Source organism: Mandrillus leucophaeus, unplaced genomic scaffold, assembly GCF_000951045.1.
Source record: "Mandrillus leucophaeus isolate KB7577 unplaced genomic scaffold, Mleu.le_1.0 Scaffold415, whole genome shotgun sequence".
Lineage (NCBI taxonomy): Eukaryota > Metazoa > Chordata > Mammalia > Primates > Cercopithecidae > Mandrillus > Mandrillus leucophaeus.
Window position 1 is genome coordinate 1,910,469 of NW_012104421.1, and position 15,808 is coordinate 1,926,276.

Genomic DNA, 15,808 nt, shown 5'->3' on the forward strand with positions numbered 1-15,808 from the left:
TTCTCAAATATTGGGAACAGCTTTCAAAGCAGTTACATATTTTGAGTTGTAAAATAGGCTAGTTTAATTCCCATGAAGGCTTAAAAGAATATCTCTAAATGCTTATTCTGATTAATTTATATAATTATGATTATTAGTACTAACTTGAAAGATTAAAAAGAACCTTGAAATCAATCTTGAAGTTTAAAAGAAAGATCTTTTCTAAGACGGCTTTTTTCCTTGAAGCTCCCAGACATTTTTATGCTTTTTAACAAAACAAATGATGTGACTACAGTAAAAAGCAATGGATAAAAAAGAAAACAAAGGAAAAGAAAAACACAAATGAGAATCCTAAATATGAATAATTCAGGCTGCTATACAATTCCATAGACTAGATGGCTTATAAACAACAGAAATTTATTTCTGCCAGGCTCAGTGGCTTATGCCTGTAATCCCAGCAATTTGGCAGACTGGAGGGGAAGATCACTTGAGGCCATGAGATTGAGGCTGCAGTGAGCCATGATTGCACCACTATACTCCAGCCTAGGTGACAGAGTAAGGCCCTAACTTTATTTGTTTGTTTTTGAGACAGACTCTCACTCTGTCACTTAGGCTGGAGTGTAGTGGCGCAGTCGTGGCTCACTGCAGCCTCAGCTTCCTGAGCTCAAGCAATCAAGGATTCTCCTGCCTCAGTCCCTCAAGTAGCTGGAACTACCGCGCCACCACGTCTGGCTAATTTTTGTATTTTTTTTCTGGAGACAGGGTTTCTCCATGTTGCCCAGGCTGGTCTCGAGCTCCTGAGCTCAGGTGATCCACCTGCTTCAGCCTCCCAAAGTGCTGGGATTACAGGTGTGAGCCACCATGCCCAGCCTGACTCTAACTTTAAAAAAAAAAAAAAGAAAAAAGAAAAGAAAGAAATTTATTTCTTACAGTTCTAGGGTCTGGAAAGTCCAGGATTAGGGTGTTAGCATGGTGAGTTCTGCAGAGGGCCCTCTTCCAGGTTGCAGACTGCTAACTTACTGTATCCTTGTACAGCAGAGAAGGAGAGAGCTCTCCTTCTCTAAGGGCTCTAATCCCATTCATCAGGGTTCCGTTTTCATAATCAAATTATCTTTCAAAGGCCCTGCCTCCTAATACCATCACACTGGGGGTTAGGATTTCAGCATGTGGATTTTGAGGGACACAAACATTCAGTCTGTAACAGGAAGACTTTAAAGTTCTAATAATGATTCAAATAGGAAATAATAGCTTTTGGAGTGAAACAATTTGCATGGTAGCAAAGAGTAAAAGACTGCTTTCTTCTTCCAAAGCTGGGGGAAGCTGCTGTGGCCATTAGCATATTTTTTCTCTACCTGATCAAATAAGACTGACTTCTGTGAAGGCTGGGATTATGTCTGTTTTATTTGCCTTTGTATTCCTAGCACCTCATATAGTGGATACTACTAGACCTTTAGATATTTGTTGAAGAAATGGATATATCTGAGTAATTTTTTAACCACTCAGGTTTTATCAGCCTTCTTAGAATTTTCCAGTGCTAGGCATTCCATTCCGGATTCTTTTACTTTGCAGCAGTAAGACTTTGAGTATAGCAAATACACAGTTCCTCTGCAATTACAAATTTGTTTTTTGCAGAGTAGATTCCTGGCAAGTATTTGTTGAATTGGATACAAAGCTAAGATGGAAGAGATTCTTTCTTTTTTTGTATTTCAGTGAACAACACAGGTATATCCACCTATCATATGTTGCATGATTTGCTTTTTTAAATGGGTGTTTATATACATACAGGATGAAAGACTGATTATACATTAAAATGTTATCTCTGGGAGGCAGGTTTAAATAGCTCTTCCAGAGCACTTTTTAAAATACCTTCTTTATGGCCTCTAAATTTTCTGGATCTTTTATTCTGAGTATATGTCACATTCATAATCAGGAAAACAGTAAACATTTTAATAAAAGTTAACTTGGAAAATAGATTCATCGTTAATATTTTACTTTCCATTTTAGGTAGTATATCAAATGTGCTGGTTTCTACTCAAGATCCAGCTGAAGATGCAGTCTTTGGCGAAGCTACTAATCTCAAGAAGAATGGTGATAGAGGAGAAAAAAGACAAAAGCATTTTCCTGAGAGAAGTTGTAGTTTTAGTTCTGAAAGTCGAGCAGGAATGTTGCTTAAGAAGAGTAGTTTGGATTCGAATTCAAGTGAAATGGCTATCATGATGGGAGCAGATGCTAAGATTCTCACAGCAGCATTGACATGTCCTAAGACTTCTCCACTTCATATCGCAAGAACCCATACCTTTGAGAATGTTAGCTGTCACCTACCTGATAGTAGGACTTGTGTGTCTGAAAGTACTTGGAATCCTGAGTACAGATCATCTCCGGTGCCAGAGATGCTTGAGGAAAGCCAAGAACTCCTTGAGCCTGTGACTGATGATATACCTAAAACTACTGCAACAGAGGATACATATGAGAGTCTACTAAGTGATAGTAACAGTAATCAGTCCAGAGACTTGAAAACAGGATCCAGAGATCTGAGGAATAAGAGAAGTAGTTTATATGGTATTGCTAAGGAGGTTGAGAGGGAAGATGTTGAAACTGGACTAGATCCTTTGTCTCTTTTAGCCACTGAATGTTCAGGGGGAGAAACTCTTGATTCTGAAGATAAGTTGTTTTCTCCAGTTATTGCACGTAATCTGGCTGATGAAATAGAAAGCTATATGAACCTAAAAAGTCCCCTAGGTAGTAAATCTTCTAGTATGGAATTACATGGAGAGGAAAACAGAGAGTCTGGCATGACTACTGCATTTATTCATGCTCTAGAGAGGAGATCAAGCCTACCTTTAGATCATGGTTCACCAGCACAGGAAAATCCTGAAAGTGAGAAAAGCTCGCCTGCAGTGTCCAGGTCTAAAACTTTTACTGGGCGTTTCAAGCAGCAAACCCCCTCTCGAACTCATAAAGAACGTTCAACTTCTTTGTCAGCACTGATACGTTCTTCGCCACATGGCTCGTTGGGTTCTGTAGTAAATTCTTTGTCAGGACTAAAGCTGGATAATATACTCTCAGGGCCCAAGATAGATGTCCTAAAATCTGGTATGAAACAAGCAGCGACTGTAGCCAGTAAGATGTGGGTAGCTGTTGCATCTGCCTACAGCTACTCAGATGATGAGGTAAGAAAGCTTTATGTGTGTAGTCTGTCTGCTATTGGAATGTTTATAGTATCTTTCTAGAAATATATATATTATTGTTAAGAGATTTCTGTGCCCAGGCTGGAGTGCAGTGGCGTGATCTTGGCTGTCTGCAACCTCTGCCTCCCGGGTTTGAGTCATTCTCTTGCCTCACCCTCCTGAGTAGCTGGGACTATAGGGATATGCCACCATGCCCAGCTAATTTTTGTATTTTTAGTAGAGATGAGGTTTCACCATGTTGGCCAGGCTGGTCTTGAACTCCTGACCTCAGGTGATCCACCTGTATCAGCCTCCCAAAGTGCTGAGATTACAGGCATGAGCCAACGTGCCTGGCTGATTTCTGGTAACTTTGGTTTTTATATTTTGTGTAGTCTATCTGATATTGGAATGTTTGTATATCTTTTTAAAAATATATGAAGGATTATTAAGAGAGTGCTGGTAACTTTGGTTTTCATATTTAAAAACTGTGCATATTTGTTTTCTTTCTTGAAGTAACTTGAACCATATATGTAAGGAAGTTAATAATATAGAAATAGAATATCAGGACCATTTTATAATTCCATAGACTAGTCTAAACTAAAACATGATTTATTTCTTTGAAAGCTCTAATGATTAGTGTTTGAAGTTAATAAAAATGCCATATTATATTTGTATAGCATTCACTTTTAAAATAATTTTTACCTGTGTAATCTCCTTAATACATATAAAGTCAAGCTGAAGCTTAATCCATAGATTTCATACTACATGGCAAAAATAATTGTCTTTAAAAAACGTTATACACATAGACTATATCATTAGATCTTTTGGTAAAAATGAAAGTAAGTTTTGCTTGTTTTACAGAAAAAAATTGAAATTTCACCTTGTATGCAAATAATTGTATAGTATTTGAGGACTTCAGTAGATAAGGCAGATACCTACAATGTTTGCTCTCATTATTTAACAGTATGTCCTAGGTACTGTTATAAGTTGTATGTCTGCTTTTGTATATTAATATATACAAACATATGTATTTGTTTAATTTTCATAGCAACCCCATGAGGGTGGTACTGTTGTTATCCTGATTTTTTAGATGATATTTGAAACTCAGAGAGGCTAACTAGGGAATAGTAGAACTATGATTTGAAGTCAAAGAGATTGGATCTAGAATCCATGCTGTTACCTTAGAAGCAATATCTCAGGAGAAGATACCAAAGAGCAATATGTGAAAAGAGATTCAGGTTGAGGGCTATCGGGAAAAAAAGCAAAGCAGGTGATATCTAAGTTAGAATTTGAAGGATAAATTTGACATTTGGGGTTAAAGCTGTAAGAAGAGTGTCAGAAGAGTATATCTAAAAGAATAATGTGAAATGGTATGGAAGCTTAAAGCATCATGCACTTTCAAGATAATATAATCAATTTCAGATTGTTAAAGATCTAAATCGGAATTAGACACATGGGAAAAGACGTTAGACCTATAAGCTGGGCGCGGTGGCTCACGCCTGTAATCTCAGAACTTTGGGAGGCCGAGGCGGGTAGATCACGAGGTCTGGAGATCGAGACCATCCTGGCTAACACAGTGAAACTCCATCTCTACTAAAAATATAAAAAATTAGCCGAGCGTGGTGGCGGGTGCCTGTAGTCCCAGCTACTCAGGAAGCTGAAGCAGGAGAATGGTGTAAACCCGGGAGGCGGAAGTTACAGTGAACCGAGATTATGCCACTGCACTCCAGCCTGGGCAACAGAGTGAGACTCTGTCTCAAAAAAAAAAAAAAAAAGAAAAAAGAAATTAGACATATAAGACTTTTATACCATTTGAAGGAATACTTTATAGACAAAATAATAATTGAATTGAAAGTATGGTATTGAACATTATAAATTAGCTATTTCATATTTAAAGAGCTTACAAGGTCAGTCAAGGGAAGGCAAAATAAAATAGCTTCCAAAGTGTCTTAATCTGGCATTATGATAAAAAAGAAAAAAAAAGAGTGTATCATTTTATTTTATTTTTTGAGACAGGGGCTTGCTCTGTTACCCAAACTGGAATACAGTGGCACAATCATGGCTTACTGTAGCCTCGACCCCCTGGGCTCAAGCAATCCTCCTGCCTCAGCCTCCTAATTGCTAGGACTACAGGCATGCACCACCATGACTGCTAATTTTTTATTTTTTGTAGAGATATGGTCTTGCTATGTTTTCCAGGCTGGTCTTGAACTCCTGGGCTCAAGTGTTCCTAGGTCTCCCAAAGTGCTGGGATTCCAGCCATGAGCCACTGCACCTGGCCTTTGTTTTATTTTTGAAATTTTATTGAGGTTGGTTATGAGGACTCATGTCTGTAATCCCAGCACTTTTAGAGGTTGAGGTGAGCATTTGCTTGAGCCCAGGAGTTTGAGACTAGCCTGGGCAACATGGCGAAACCCCATCTATACAAAAAAATTAACTGGATGTGGTGGCATGTACCTGTAGTCCCAGGTACTCTGGAAGGTGAGGTGGGAGGATAGCTTGAGCCCGGGAGGCAGAGGTTGCGTTGAGCCAAGATCACACCACTGCACTCCAGCCTGGGCGACAGAGACCCTATCTCCCCTACCCCCCAAAAAATTATCTAACTGTTAAAAACAGAAGTACATTCCACAGGGATATTTGGACTTGGAATATATGACACTGTAAATTCCAAGTCACTGTGGATCTTGTCTTGTCTTTTCATTGTTACAGCCCTGGCACCAGTAAGCAGTACCTGGCAAAAGGCAAATAGGATATACCTAATAAATATTTACAAATTAAGGAATAAATTAAAAGTCTATAAAATGTTTTTAACTTGCATCCACAGTTTAATCTAAGGAAGTAATTAGAAGTGTATGTAAAAATAGAGGAATTTTACCAATGTAATTTATATAAGATTGAAGCATTTTGAATGTTTAAGCAACAGGGGGAGTTAGTAAATAATAGTGTATCAGTAAAACAGATTAGTTCACAGGGGTTTAAATAATTAGAAAATTTAATGACATTAAAATAATTACATAAGTACAGGTTAAAAACAATATTCTAATTTGTAAAGATTTATTATATGATTTTATATGTATGTTCTGAATGACTAGAAAGATATATATCAAGATTTTGATTATATTCTCTGACTGTTGATCATAAGCGTTTTTTATTCCTTGTTTTGCTTATCTGTATTTAATTTTTACAAATCATGTAACATGGTTTTATGGCAAGGAACACACAAATCTTTCGTTTTTAAAGCAAAAAAACCTGATTGTTGAAATGTTTTCTACCTCAAGCTTCAACATTCACTTATGTAGTTAAGAGCTACAGTGTTTGAAACTTTGTTTATGTTTCGTGGCTCTAATATTGATATTTGTTATTCTGAACATTCAGATTCCTAGCCAAAATTATCACAGCAGCTTTATTTGAAACAACTCATATTATCCATATTTCAAAATTATGTAATTAAAAGTTAAAGAAGTTTAGTAATTTCTGTAAGATTACATATCTAATAAATGGTGGAGAACAAGGTCACAATCTGGCTGTCTAACTCAAAAACCCCTACTTATACAGGGATTCCTGATTCCATTAGAGACAGTGAGCTCCCTAGAATTCTGTTATTTTATAAGATTCAATATTGAGAGACACCCAGACCTCCCACATACACCTGAGGCACACCACGATCTTTTTTAAAGTATTGTTGCTTATGGCTTGAATGTCTTGGAGTGTGGAAGGGAAATTCCAAATAATAGGAGATTTCATGGTTTTGAAAAATGTGGGGATGATGATTTGTTTAAGGATTATAGAGTTTAATTCTGAAAAGGGTAGAGTGAATATATTTCAGTGGAGAAGGTATTATTTATGTGTGTGGAATTTTTTTTTTTTTTTCAATTAAAGGAGGAAACTAATAGAGATTACAGCTTCCCGGCTGGCCTAGAAGACCATATTTTGGGGGAGAATATATCGCCTAACACAAGTATCTCAGGATTGGTCCCCAGTGAACTTACCCAGAGCAACACAAGCCTTGGCAGTAGCAGCAGTAGTGGAGATGTAGGAAAACTGCATTATCCAACAGGTATGGGGAAGGATTATCCTTTCTTCATTTGCTTTATAATAGTTTTTGCTTTTTTTTTAATTTAAGAGATGGGATTTTGTCATGTTGCCTAGGCTGGTCTCGACCTCCTGATCTCAAGCAATCTGCCTGCCTCAGCCTCCCAAAGTGCTGAGATTACAGGCGAGAGCCACAGTGCCTGGCCTGCCTTTGCTTATTTTAATTTAGATGCCACTCAATAAGCCCCATTTGTTGAGATGATTGAGAGATTTTTAATAGTAGCCGCCTTATGATCTATTCTGATCTTCTATGATTTATAACTGCTGTGGCCACCTACTGCCTTCGTTTAGTTGTATATATTTGTGGATTATATCATTAGTTCTCAAACTTTGGCATGCATCAGAATAATCTGGGGAATTTGTTTCAAAATATATGCAAATGTCCAAACCTAACGCTAAAACTTCTGAGATTGAATTTGTGAGATGGGGCCTTGGGAATGTGTATTTTTAAGCAGTTCTCTGGGTTAATCAGATGTACACCAGAGTTTGAGAATCTCTAGGATGTGTCATTGAAGTTTCTTACTCCATGCTACTTTTTAAAATTATGATTCTGTTCTTTTTCTCTGACTTTTTACTATAAAAATTTCAAATGTCCGAGCCAGGAATGGTGGCTCATGCTTGTAATCCTAGCACTTTGGGAGGCCGAGGCGGGTGGATTGCCTGAGTTCAGGAGTTCGAGACCAGCCTGGGCAACACAGTGAAATCCCATCTCTACTAAAATACAAAAAAAAATTAGCTGAATGTGGCAGCATGCGCCTGTAATCCCAGCTACTTGGGAGGCGGAGGCAGGAGAATCACTTGAACCCGGAAGGTGGAGGTTGCAGTGAGCCGAGATTGCACCATTGCACTCCAGCCTGGGCAACACAGTGAGACTCTGTCTTTAAAAAAAAAAAAATTTCAAATATCCTGAGAAGTTGAAAGAATTGTATAATGAACAGTTATGTATTTTCCACCTAGATTTAATTAACTATTGTTAACTTTATCTCTTTCTATGTATGCATACATTTTTATACTGAGCCACTTGAAAAACAATTGCAGACTTTATGATATGTTCCCCCTAAATACTTTGGCATGCATTTTCAAAAAACAAGGACATTCCCTACCTAAGGTGTTATGATGTTTATTCCTTTGTAGGTGAAGTTCCATTTCCAAGAGGCATGAAAGGGCAAGACTTTGAAAAATCAGATCATGGTTCTTCTCAAAATACCAGCATGTCTAGCATCTATCAGAATTGTGCAATGGAGGTAAAAGTTCTATATTCAGTTCATGATAAAGTAGCTGTAAGCATATTTTTATTGCAGAATGGCATTTAACAGGATTCTATGACACCCTTGTGGACAGTATAATAAGTCATTTTGTTGAATTTACTTGATGTCTTATGTAAGACAATGAACTGATAGTTTACCTGTGAAATAAAAGAACTGTTATTAATAATTCCAAATTTGATCAATAGAATAAATGAAATCCCATTATCTCAAGAGAATGCCTGTTAAGATTAATTTTTATTAAATGGTCTCAGTATCTGCATTTTTCTGTTTTTAGGTTTTGATGTCCAGTTGTTCACAGTGTAGAGCTTGTGGAACTTTAGTTTATGATGAAGAAATTATGGCTGGATGGACAGCAGATGACTCAAATTTGAATACAGCTTGTCCATTCTGTAAAAGCAACTTCTTGCCTCTTCTCAATATAGAATTCAAAGATTTGAGAGGTTCTGCAAGGTTAGTCTTAAAAAGCTCTCTCAAGAAGTAAGTACCCTCAAAAAACATGACTTCTGGGAGAAGAACGAAATATTCATGGTATGCTCCAGGTTTGCCTTCCTGTCTGTCCTTCACCTTCAGTATTTGAGTAGCAAATGTTAGTAATGTGGGAGTCTACTTTACCATGTTATTTAAAGTAGGATTATCAGCTGGGCTCCGTGGCTCATGCTGTAATCTCAACACTTTGTGAGGCCCAGATGGGAGAATTGCTTGAGGTCAGGAGTTCAAGACCAGCTTGGGCAACATGGCAAGACCCTGTCTCTACAAAAGATTTTTTTTAAATTAGCTGGGCATGGTAGTGTGCACCTGTGGTAGCAGCTACTAGGAAGGCTGACACAGGAGGATCTCTTGAGCCCGGAAGTTTGAAGCTGCAGTGAGTATATATTTTAGAAGAAACAAAGGGGGAAAAAAGGCTTCAATTCTTCTCTTGTCACTTGCACTTCCTAGTAGTATTCTGTGCAGTTAAATGACCAAATTCTAGGCAATAGAAAGGAGACTAGCTGATCTATAGTTATACATTAAATAATTGAGAATTTGGTAACTCTGTACTGACCTAAGGAATTATACTTAATATTCCGTTCGTTTTATGGAACAAATTGAACTTTTTATTTCCTGCCTTTAGCTGCTTTATAAAAAATACATTGCCAGGTGTGGTGGCTCACACCTGTAATCCTAGCACTTTGGGAGGACGAGGCGAGTGGATTGCCTGAGCTCAGGAGTTCGAGACCAGCCTGGGCAACATGGTGAAACCCCGTCTCTACTAAAATACAAAAAAGTAGTCAGGTGTGGCGGCATGTGCCTATAGTCCCAGCTACTCGGAAGACTGAGGCAGAAGACTTGATTGAACCTGGGAGGCAGAGGTTGCAGTGAGCTGAGATTGCACCACTGCACTCCAGCCTGGGTGACAGAGCGAGACTCTGTCTCAAAAAAAAACCAAAACATTTAGGCTGGGCACAATGGCTCATGCCTGTAATCCCAGCACTTTGAGAGGCTGAGGCAGGTGGATCACTTGAGGTCAGGAGTTTGAGACCAGCCTGGGCAACATGGCAAAACCCCATATCTACAAAAAAATACAAAAAGTTAGCCTGACACCATGGCACATGCCTGTAGTCCCAGCTACTCAGGAGGCTGAGGCAGGAGAATGGTTTGAACCCAGGAGGCGGAGTTTGCAGTGAGCTGAGATCACACCGTTTCATTGTAGAGGTGTTTCTTCTCTGTTTTTTCTTTTAGCTTCAGGTGTGGAGCTAAGTCAAATCATACTCTTTAATTCCTGACACACTATCATCTTTGACCTGTGCAGAGGTCCTCTTGTATTTATCCTCCTTTCCTCATTCCCACCCTCATTCCCTCGTTCTACAATGACACTGACTCTGCTAAGTGTCATATATCTAACTTTATCTCTTTTTATTACTCAGTTTAAAATCTGAGTTACTATATGTACATCTAGTTTATTCCTTTTCTCCTACAGAAAGTTAATATATCTTTCTACTTATCCGTTATTCTAGTGTTAGATACTTCAGTTGCTTTCAGTTCTCTGTTACTACAAACACCACTGCAGTAATGCAGTGTACTGCAAAATACATACCCCTTTTGAACTTGTGAAGTAGTTTCTCTAAAAAAACAATAATCCTTGGAGTAAGATCATTTTCATACATGATTTTAGTAAACACAAAATACTGCTTCCTAGATGGCTACACTCCCACAAATAGTACCTAAGAATTCTCATTTCTATATAGCCTTACCAGCATTTGGTATTATCACTTTTTAAATTTTGGCGTTGTTTGAATTTGTCTCAGTACTGACAAATTTGAGTTTCTCTTCATTACTTGTTATTCTAGCCTTTTTTTTTTTTTTTTTTTGGAGACGGAGTTTCACTCTTGTCACCCAGGCTGAAGTCCGGTGGCACGATCTCGGCTCACTACAATATCTGCCTCCCAGGTTGAAGCAATTCTTCTGCCTTAGTCTCCTGAGTAGCTGGGATTACAAGTGCCCACCACCATGCCCAGCTAAGTTTGGTATTTTTAGTAGAGACGGAGTTTGGCCATGCTAGCCAGGCTGGTCTGGAACTCCTGACCTCAGGTGATCCACCCACCTTGGCCTCCCAAAGTGCTGGGATTACAGGCGTGAGCCACTGCATCTGGCCTATTCTAGCATTTTCTGTGAATTGGCTGCTTATGTTCATTGCCTATTTTTCTTTTTTTCTTTTTCGATTTTTTTTTTTTTTTTTTTTTTGAGATGAGTCTCGCTCTGTCGCCCAGTTGGAGTACAGTGGCACGATCTCGGCTCACTGCAAGCTCCACCTCCTGGGTTCACGCCATTCTCCTGCCTCAGCCTCCTGAGTAGCTGGGACTACAGGCACCTACTACCATGCCCGGCTAATTTTTTTGTATTTTTATTAGAGACTGGGTTTCACCATGTTAACCAGGATGGTCTCGATCTCATGACCTCGTGATCCACCAACCTCAACCTCCCAAAGTGCTGGGATTACAGGCGTCAGCCACAGGGCCGGCCGTTCATTGCCTATTTTTCTATTGATCTTTCTTTTTCTTGTTGATTTGACTTGAATATTATTGATATTAATTACTGGAAAGCATTAATTTTGATGTCATCATCCATTAATTTTTTACCTTGCAATTTGTACTTTTGGAATCTTGTTTTTAAAGTTGTTCCCTATCCCTAGGACCTGAAATTTTTATCCTTGAACATTTTTGCTTATATTTTACTTTTGATGTTTAGGTCTTTAATATATCTTTATTCTGCTTTTTATATATGATGGTAGAGATCCAGCTTTTATTTTTCCCCCATATAACAATCCAGTTATCCCAATATTATCTCCTAAATAACTTATCCTTTCCTCACTGACATGTGGTGTCACCTTTATCATATTTCAGTTCCCATGTATACCTCACTTGGTTCCGCATTTTCTTGCTGTTTTTCTTAATGCCATATTGTTTTCGTCACTTGGTCTTTGTGTTATATCTGGTTAGTAGAGTGAGTTCCCTCTCTTGGATTTTATTGTTATTATTTTTTGTGTACTTGCTGTTTCCTATGAATTCTTAGAATAAGTTTGAGTTCTTTAAAAAAAAAAAATCCAAGTAGAGTTTTCTTTGAGATTTATAGATTAATTTGGGGAAAATCGACTTTTCTAAATTATTGTCTTATCTATGAACCGGGTATATCTCTGTATTTTTTTTCAGATCTTCTTTTATGTCCTTTAACGCAGGTTTAAATTATTCTCCATAAGTCCTATACTTTTTTGTTGAGTTAATTGTGTTTTTAAGCTATTGTGACAAGCATTTGATTTTATATTTTTCAAATTGGATATAAAGGAGCATTAGTAAGTCTGTCCCCTGAATATGTTGTTATAGAAAATTTCAAGCTTACAACAAATTTTAAAAAGTTTTTTTTCAATGAACACCCAATATCTACCCCTGCGTCCTTCAATTTACACTTTACTATACTTAAGTCTATCACCTATCTGTTTCTCCACCAATCTATCTTAAATTTTTATTCATTTGAAGGTAAGATAGATATTAATACGTTTCTCCCCCAAAGACTGATATGCGTATCATTAACTAGAGTTCAGTATTTATTGACAGTTTTTTTCTTTTGAGATAAATTGATATACAGCAAAATCTACAAATCTTAAACATACCATTTGAAGAATAAATGCATGCATTTATACAAATTAAACTCTTAGAAAACATTACCATTACCTCAGACAATTCTCTGAATGTTCCTTGCAAGGCCCTTCCCTCCTTGAGTCCACCCAAAGAGAGAAGGAGAGAGATAAGATGTAAATAAAACAATGAACAGAGAAGAAATGACTAGAAACAAGATGGAGATTTATAAATGATAAAAGACATTATAAGTAATTATAGGTTAATACATCTTAAAATGCTGCTACTGCAGCTCTTCTTTATTTTTTTTTAAACTCAGGAAATTAATAAAATATTTTGCTTCCATTCTTCCTTCATAGTTTTCTTTAGAGGTTCTCAAAAATTGGAATATCATTTATCGGACCATTTCCAACCTTGTATTTGAAAAATTTAGGATAGGAAGGGAAGAGAAAATGAGAGCAGGAATGTGAGAGAGAGAGGACTGTGTGTGTATTGGAAATAGGCAGTGTTTTCCTTCTGGATTATATATAATTAATAACTGCTTTATCAATAAAATGATTCTAAATATGATAGAATTTTAGAAGACTTGAGGATTTTTAAAGGCTCTTTTTTCCCCCCTTTTCCATATGTAGCTTTTTCCTGAAACCAAGTACCTCTGGTGACAGTTTACAAAGTGGAAGCATTCCATTGGCAAATGAATCCTTGGAGCACAAACCTGTATCCAGTTTAGCAGAACCTGACTTGATCAACTTTATGGATTCCCCAAAACATAACCAGACCATAACTGAAGAAACAGGCTCTGCTGTTGAACCAAGGTATCAAAGGGTACAGAGACCTCTTTATATAGTAATAAATGGGGTACCCTTGTAAAAATTCTGTCTCTAAAGACAACCTGACTCCTATAGGCATAAGTTCTGGCATTTAAGAGTACATCTTAACTTATTATTACCACATAGTGTTTAAACAGCTAATGAATGACTCTGATGATAAACCATTTTTGAACTAAGTTTAATATTTTACAGGTGTCTTTTACAAAATGAACTTCTCAACAGTAAAATATTTCCCCTTTAAGGTAGTCATTGCCAATTTCCAGAGGCGAAATGTTCTCTTTCTGTGAAATGTACACTTCACCCTTAAATACTAATTGAATCAGACATTTATTGAGACTCTATTGTATGCTAAATATTATGCTAAGCTCTAAAAATAAAAAAGAAATTATGACTGGGTCTCTCTCCTTAGATGGATCGTGGCCTAGTAGAGATTAAATACTTGTCAGTGTCTTTACTGTACTTATTTGCATACAGCGTACTTCTAGGTAATTTTGTTTAAGATGAAATAATATTTGAGTAAAGCAACTGAATGGGTACTTTGTCATTTTAAAATAATACCTGTGTATCTACATACAGTATGTCATCTTCCCACCCTCACCAGAACCATCTTCTCCATCCTGTTTTTCTGACCAGTTTTACAAAAATGCTTGAAGGAAATGCAGTTTTTACAAGGTGGTGCTGATTCTTCTTAGATATATTTAGTAGACTGAAGGTCCATTGTAGAAAATAGCTCTACAGATTTAGACTGCTTTTCAACATGAACATAGCATTTCTTCTATATTTTTTTAAGTGATGAAATAAAGAGAGCCAGTGGAGATGTCCAAACTATGAAAATTTCATCTGTGCCTAATAGTTTATCAAAGCGAAATGTATCTTTGACTCGAAGTCACAGTGTTGGAGGCCCCTTGCAGAATATTGACTTTACCCAGCGACCGTTTCATGGCATTTCAACAGTTAGTCTTCCAAACAGTCTGCAGGAAGTTGTGGTATGTAACAACAACAACATTGTAATTATACTGCATACATATCTAAGTATATAGTAGAACATTATAAATTCTTCTGTAGTGGACTTATTTTAATTACATGAAAAGTGATAGATTAGAATTTTTCCATAAGCAAATAACTTTTTATTGTGGAGAATTTCAAATATGTGCAAAAAGAAACAGTATAATGAGTCCATCTTCTAGCTTCAATTATTTTCAGATTATGGCCATTCTTCTTTTATGTATATTCTCATTCAGTTCTCTCTTTTTTTGAGATTATTTTGAAGCAAATTTCAAACATCACATATTCTGTTAGTAAATATTTCAGTATGTATCCCTGAATGATGAGGACTTTAGAAAAATATAATCACACTGCTTTTATCATACAAAAAAAAAAAACTAAATAATAATATCAAGTTATTTAATCTGTTCAAATTTCTGATTGTCTCAAAAATGTCAAAAGCATATGTGTGCATGTGTATGTGTGGGTTGGTAGCTTGAGGAATCAAGATCAAATAAAGTCAGTGTATTGTACTTGGGTTTGTATGGTTTTTAGTCTTTTTGAATCTGTAGACTTTTTTCCTCTTGCAATTTATTTGTTGATAAAACTGGTTAGAGTACAGTTTCCCATAATCCAGATTTTGCTGATTGCAACGATAGAAGTCGAAATTTGTGTCCAGAACCTTGATCAGATTTGGGGTTTTTGTGTTATTGTTCATTTGCTTGTTTATTTTTGTAAGACAATTTCATCAGTGGTGGTATGTTCCTCCCAGTAGGAGACATCAACATTAATAGCTATTAATGCCTTAATGCCTAAAGTAATTCATCAGGAGCTATAAAATGATAATGGTCTCATTCTGTCATTGCTTCCTTTTAATAAGGAATACATAAACAGAAACTTCCCTATGTTTTGTGTTAGATTTTCTAAAGATAAAATTTATAGTGGAAAGGCAGGTTAAATGCTTGGTTTTTTGCTTTTATTTACCAATTTTCAAAATGGCGAGTTGAGTCCCTGTCATTCTCCAAGGTCATCAGTTAATTTGGGGGAATAGGGTATCATTATGAGCTCATTGATTTCAACATTTATGTTTAATTAAGCAATTAATTTTTAGAGATGGGGATCTCGCTTTGTTGCCCAGGCTGTTCTTAAACTCCTGAGCTCAAGTGATCCTCTTGCTTCAGCCTCCCTAGTAACTGGAACTTATAGGCACACACTACCTTGCCTTAAACATTTATCTTTATATCTATTGCTGTTTTTATTGTTGTTCATGCTTATATTATTCTCTTTGGTTAGCTAGAAGCCTCTACAAGTTAGCTCATTAGTCCTTTTGACATAACTCTAGTAGCTTTTTTGTAATTTTTTTTTTTTTTTTTTTTTTT

General features: G+C 36.8%; 1 protein-coding gene across 1 annotated transcript in view; it reads left to right on the top strand.

Annotated features, from left to right (window-relative positions):
- DENND4C (DENN/MADD domain containing 4C) overlaps nt 1-15,808 on the top strand; it is a 110,132-nt gene that overhangs the window by 65,977 nt on the left and 28,347 nt on the right. The window contains exons 21-26 of the mRNA XM_011992669.1: nt 1,984-3,149; nt 7,026-7,203; nt 8,373-8,482; nt 8,781-8,956; nt 13,248-13,430; nt 14,236-14,431. Coding sequence (XP_011848059.1) covers nt 1,984-3,149; nt 7,026-7,203; nt 8,373-8,482; nt 8,781-8,956; nt 13,248-13,430; nt 14,236-14,431 — 2,009 coding nt within the window. The remainder of the gene's footprint in view (nt 1-1,983; nt 3,150-7,025; nt 7,204-8,372; nt 8,483-8,780; nt 8,957-13,247; nt 13,431-14,235; nt 14,432-15,808) is intronic.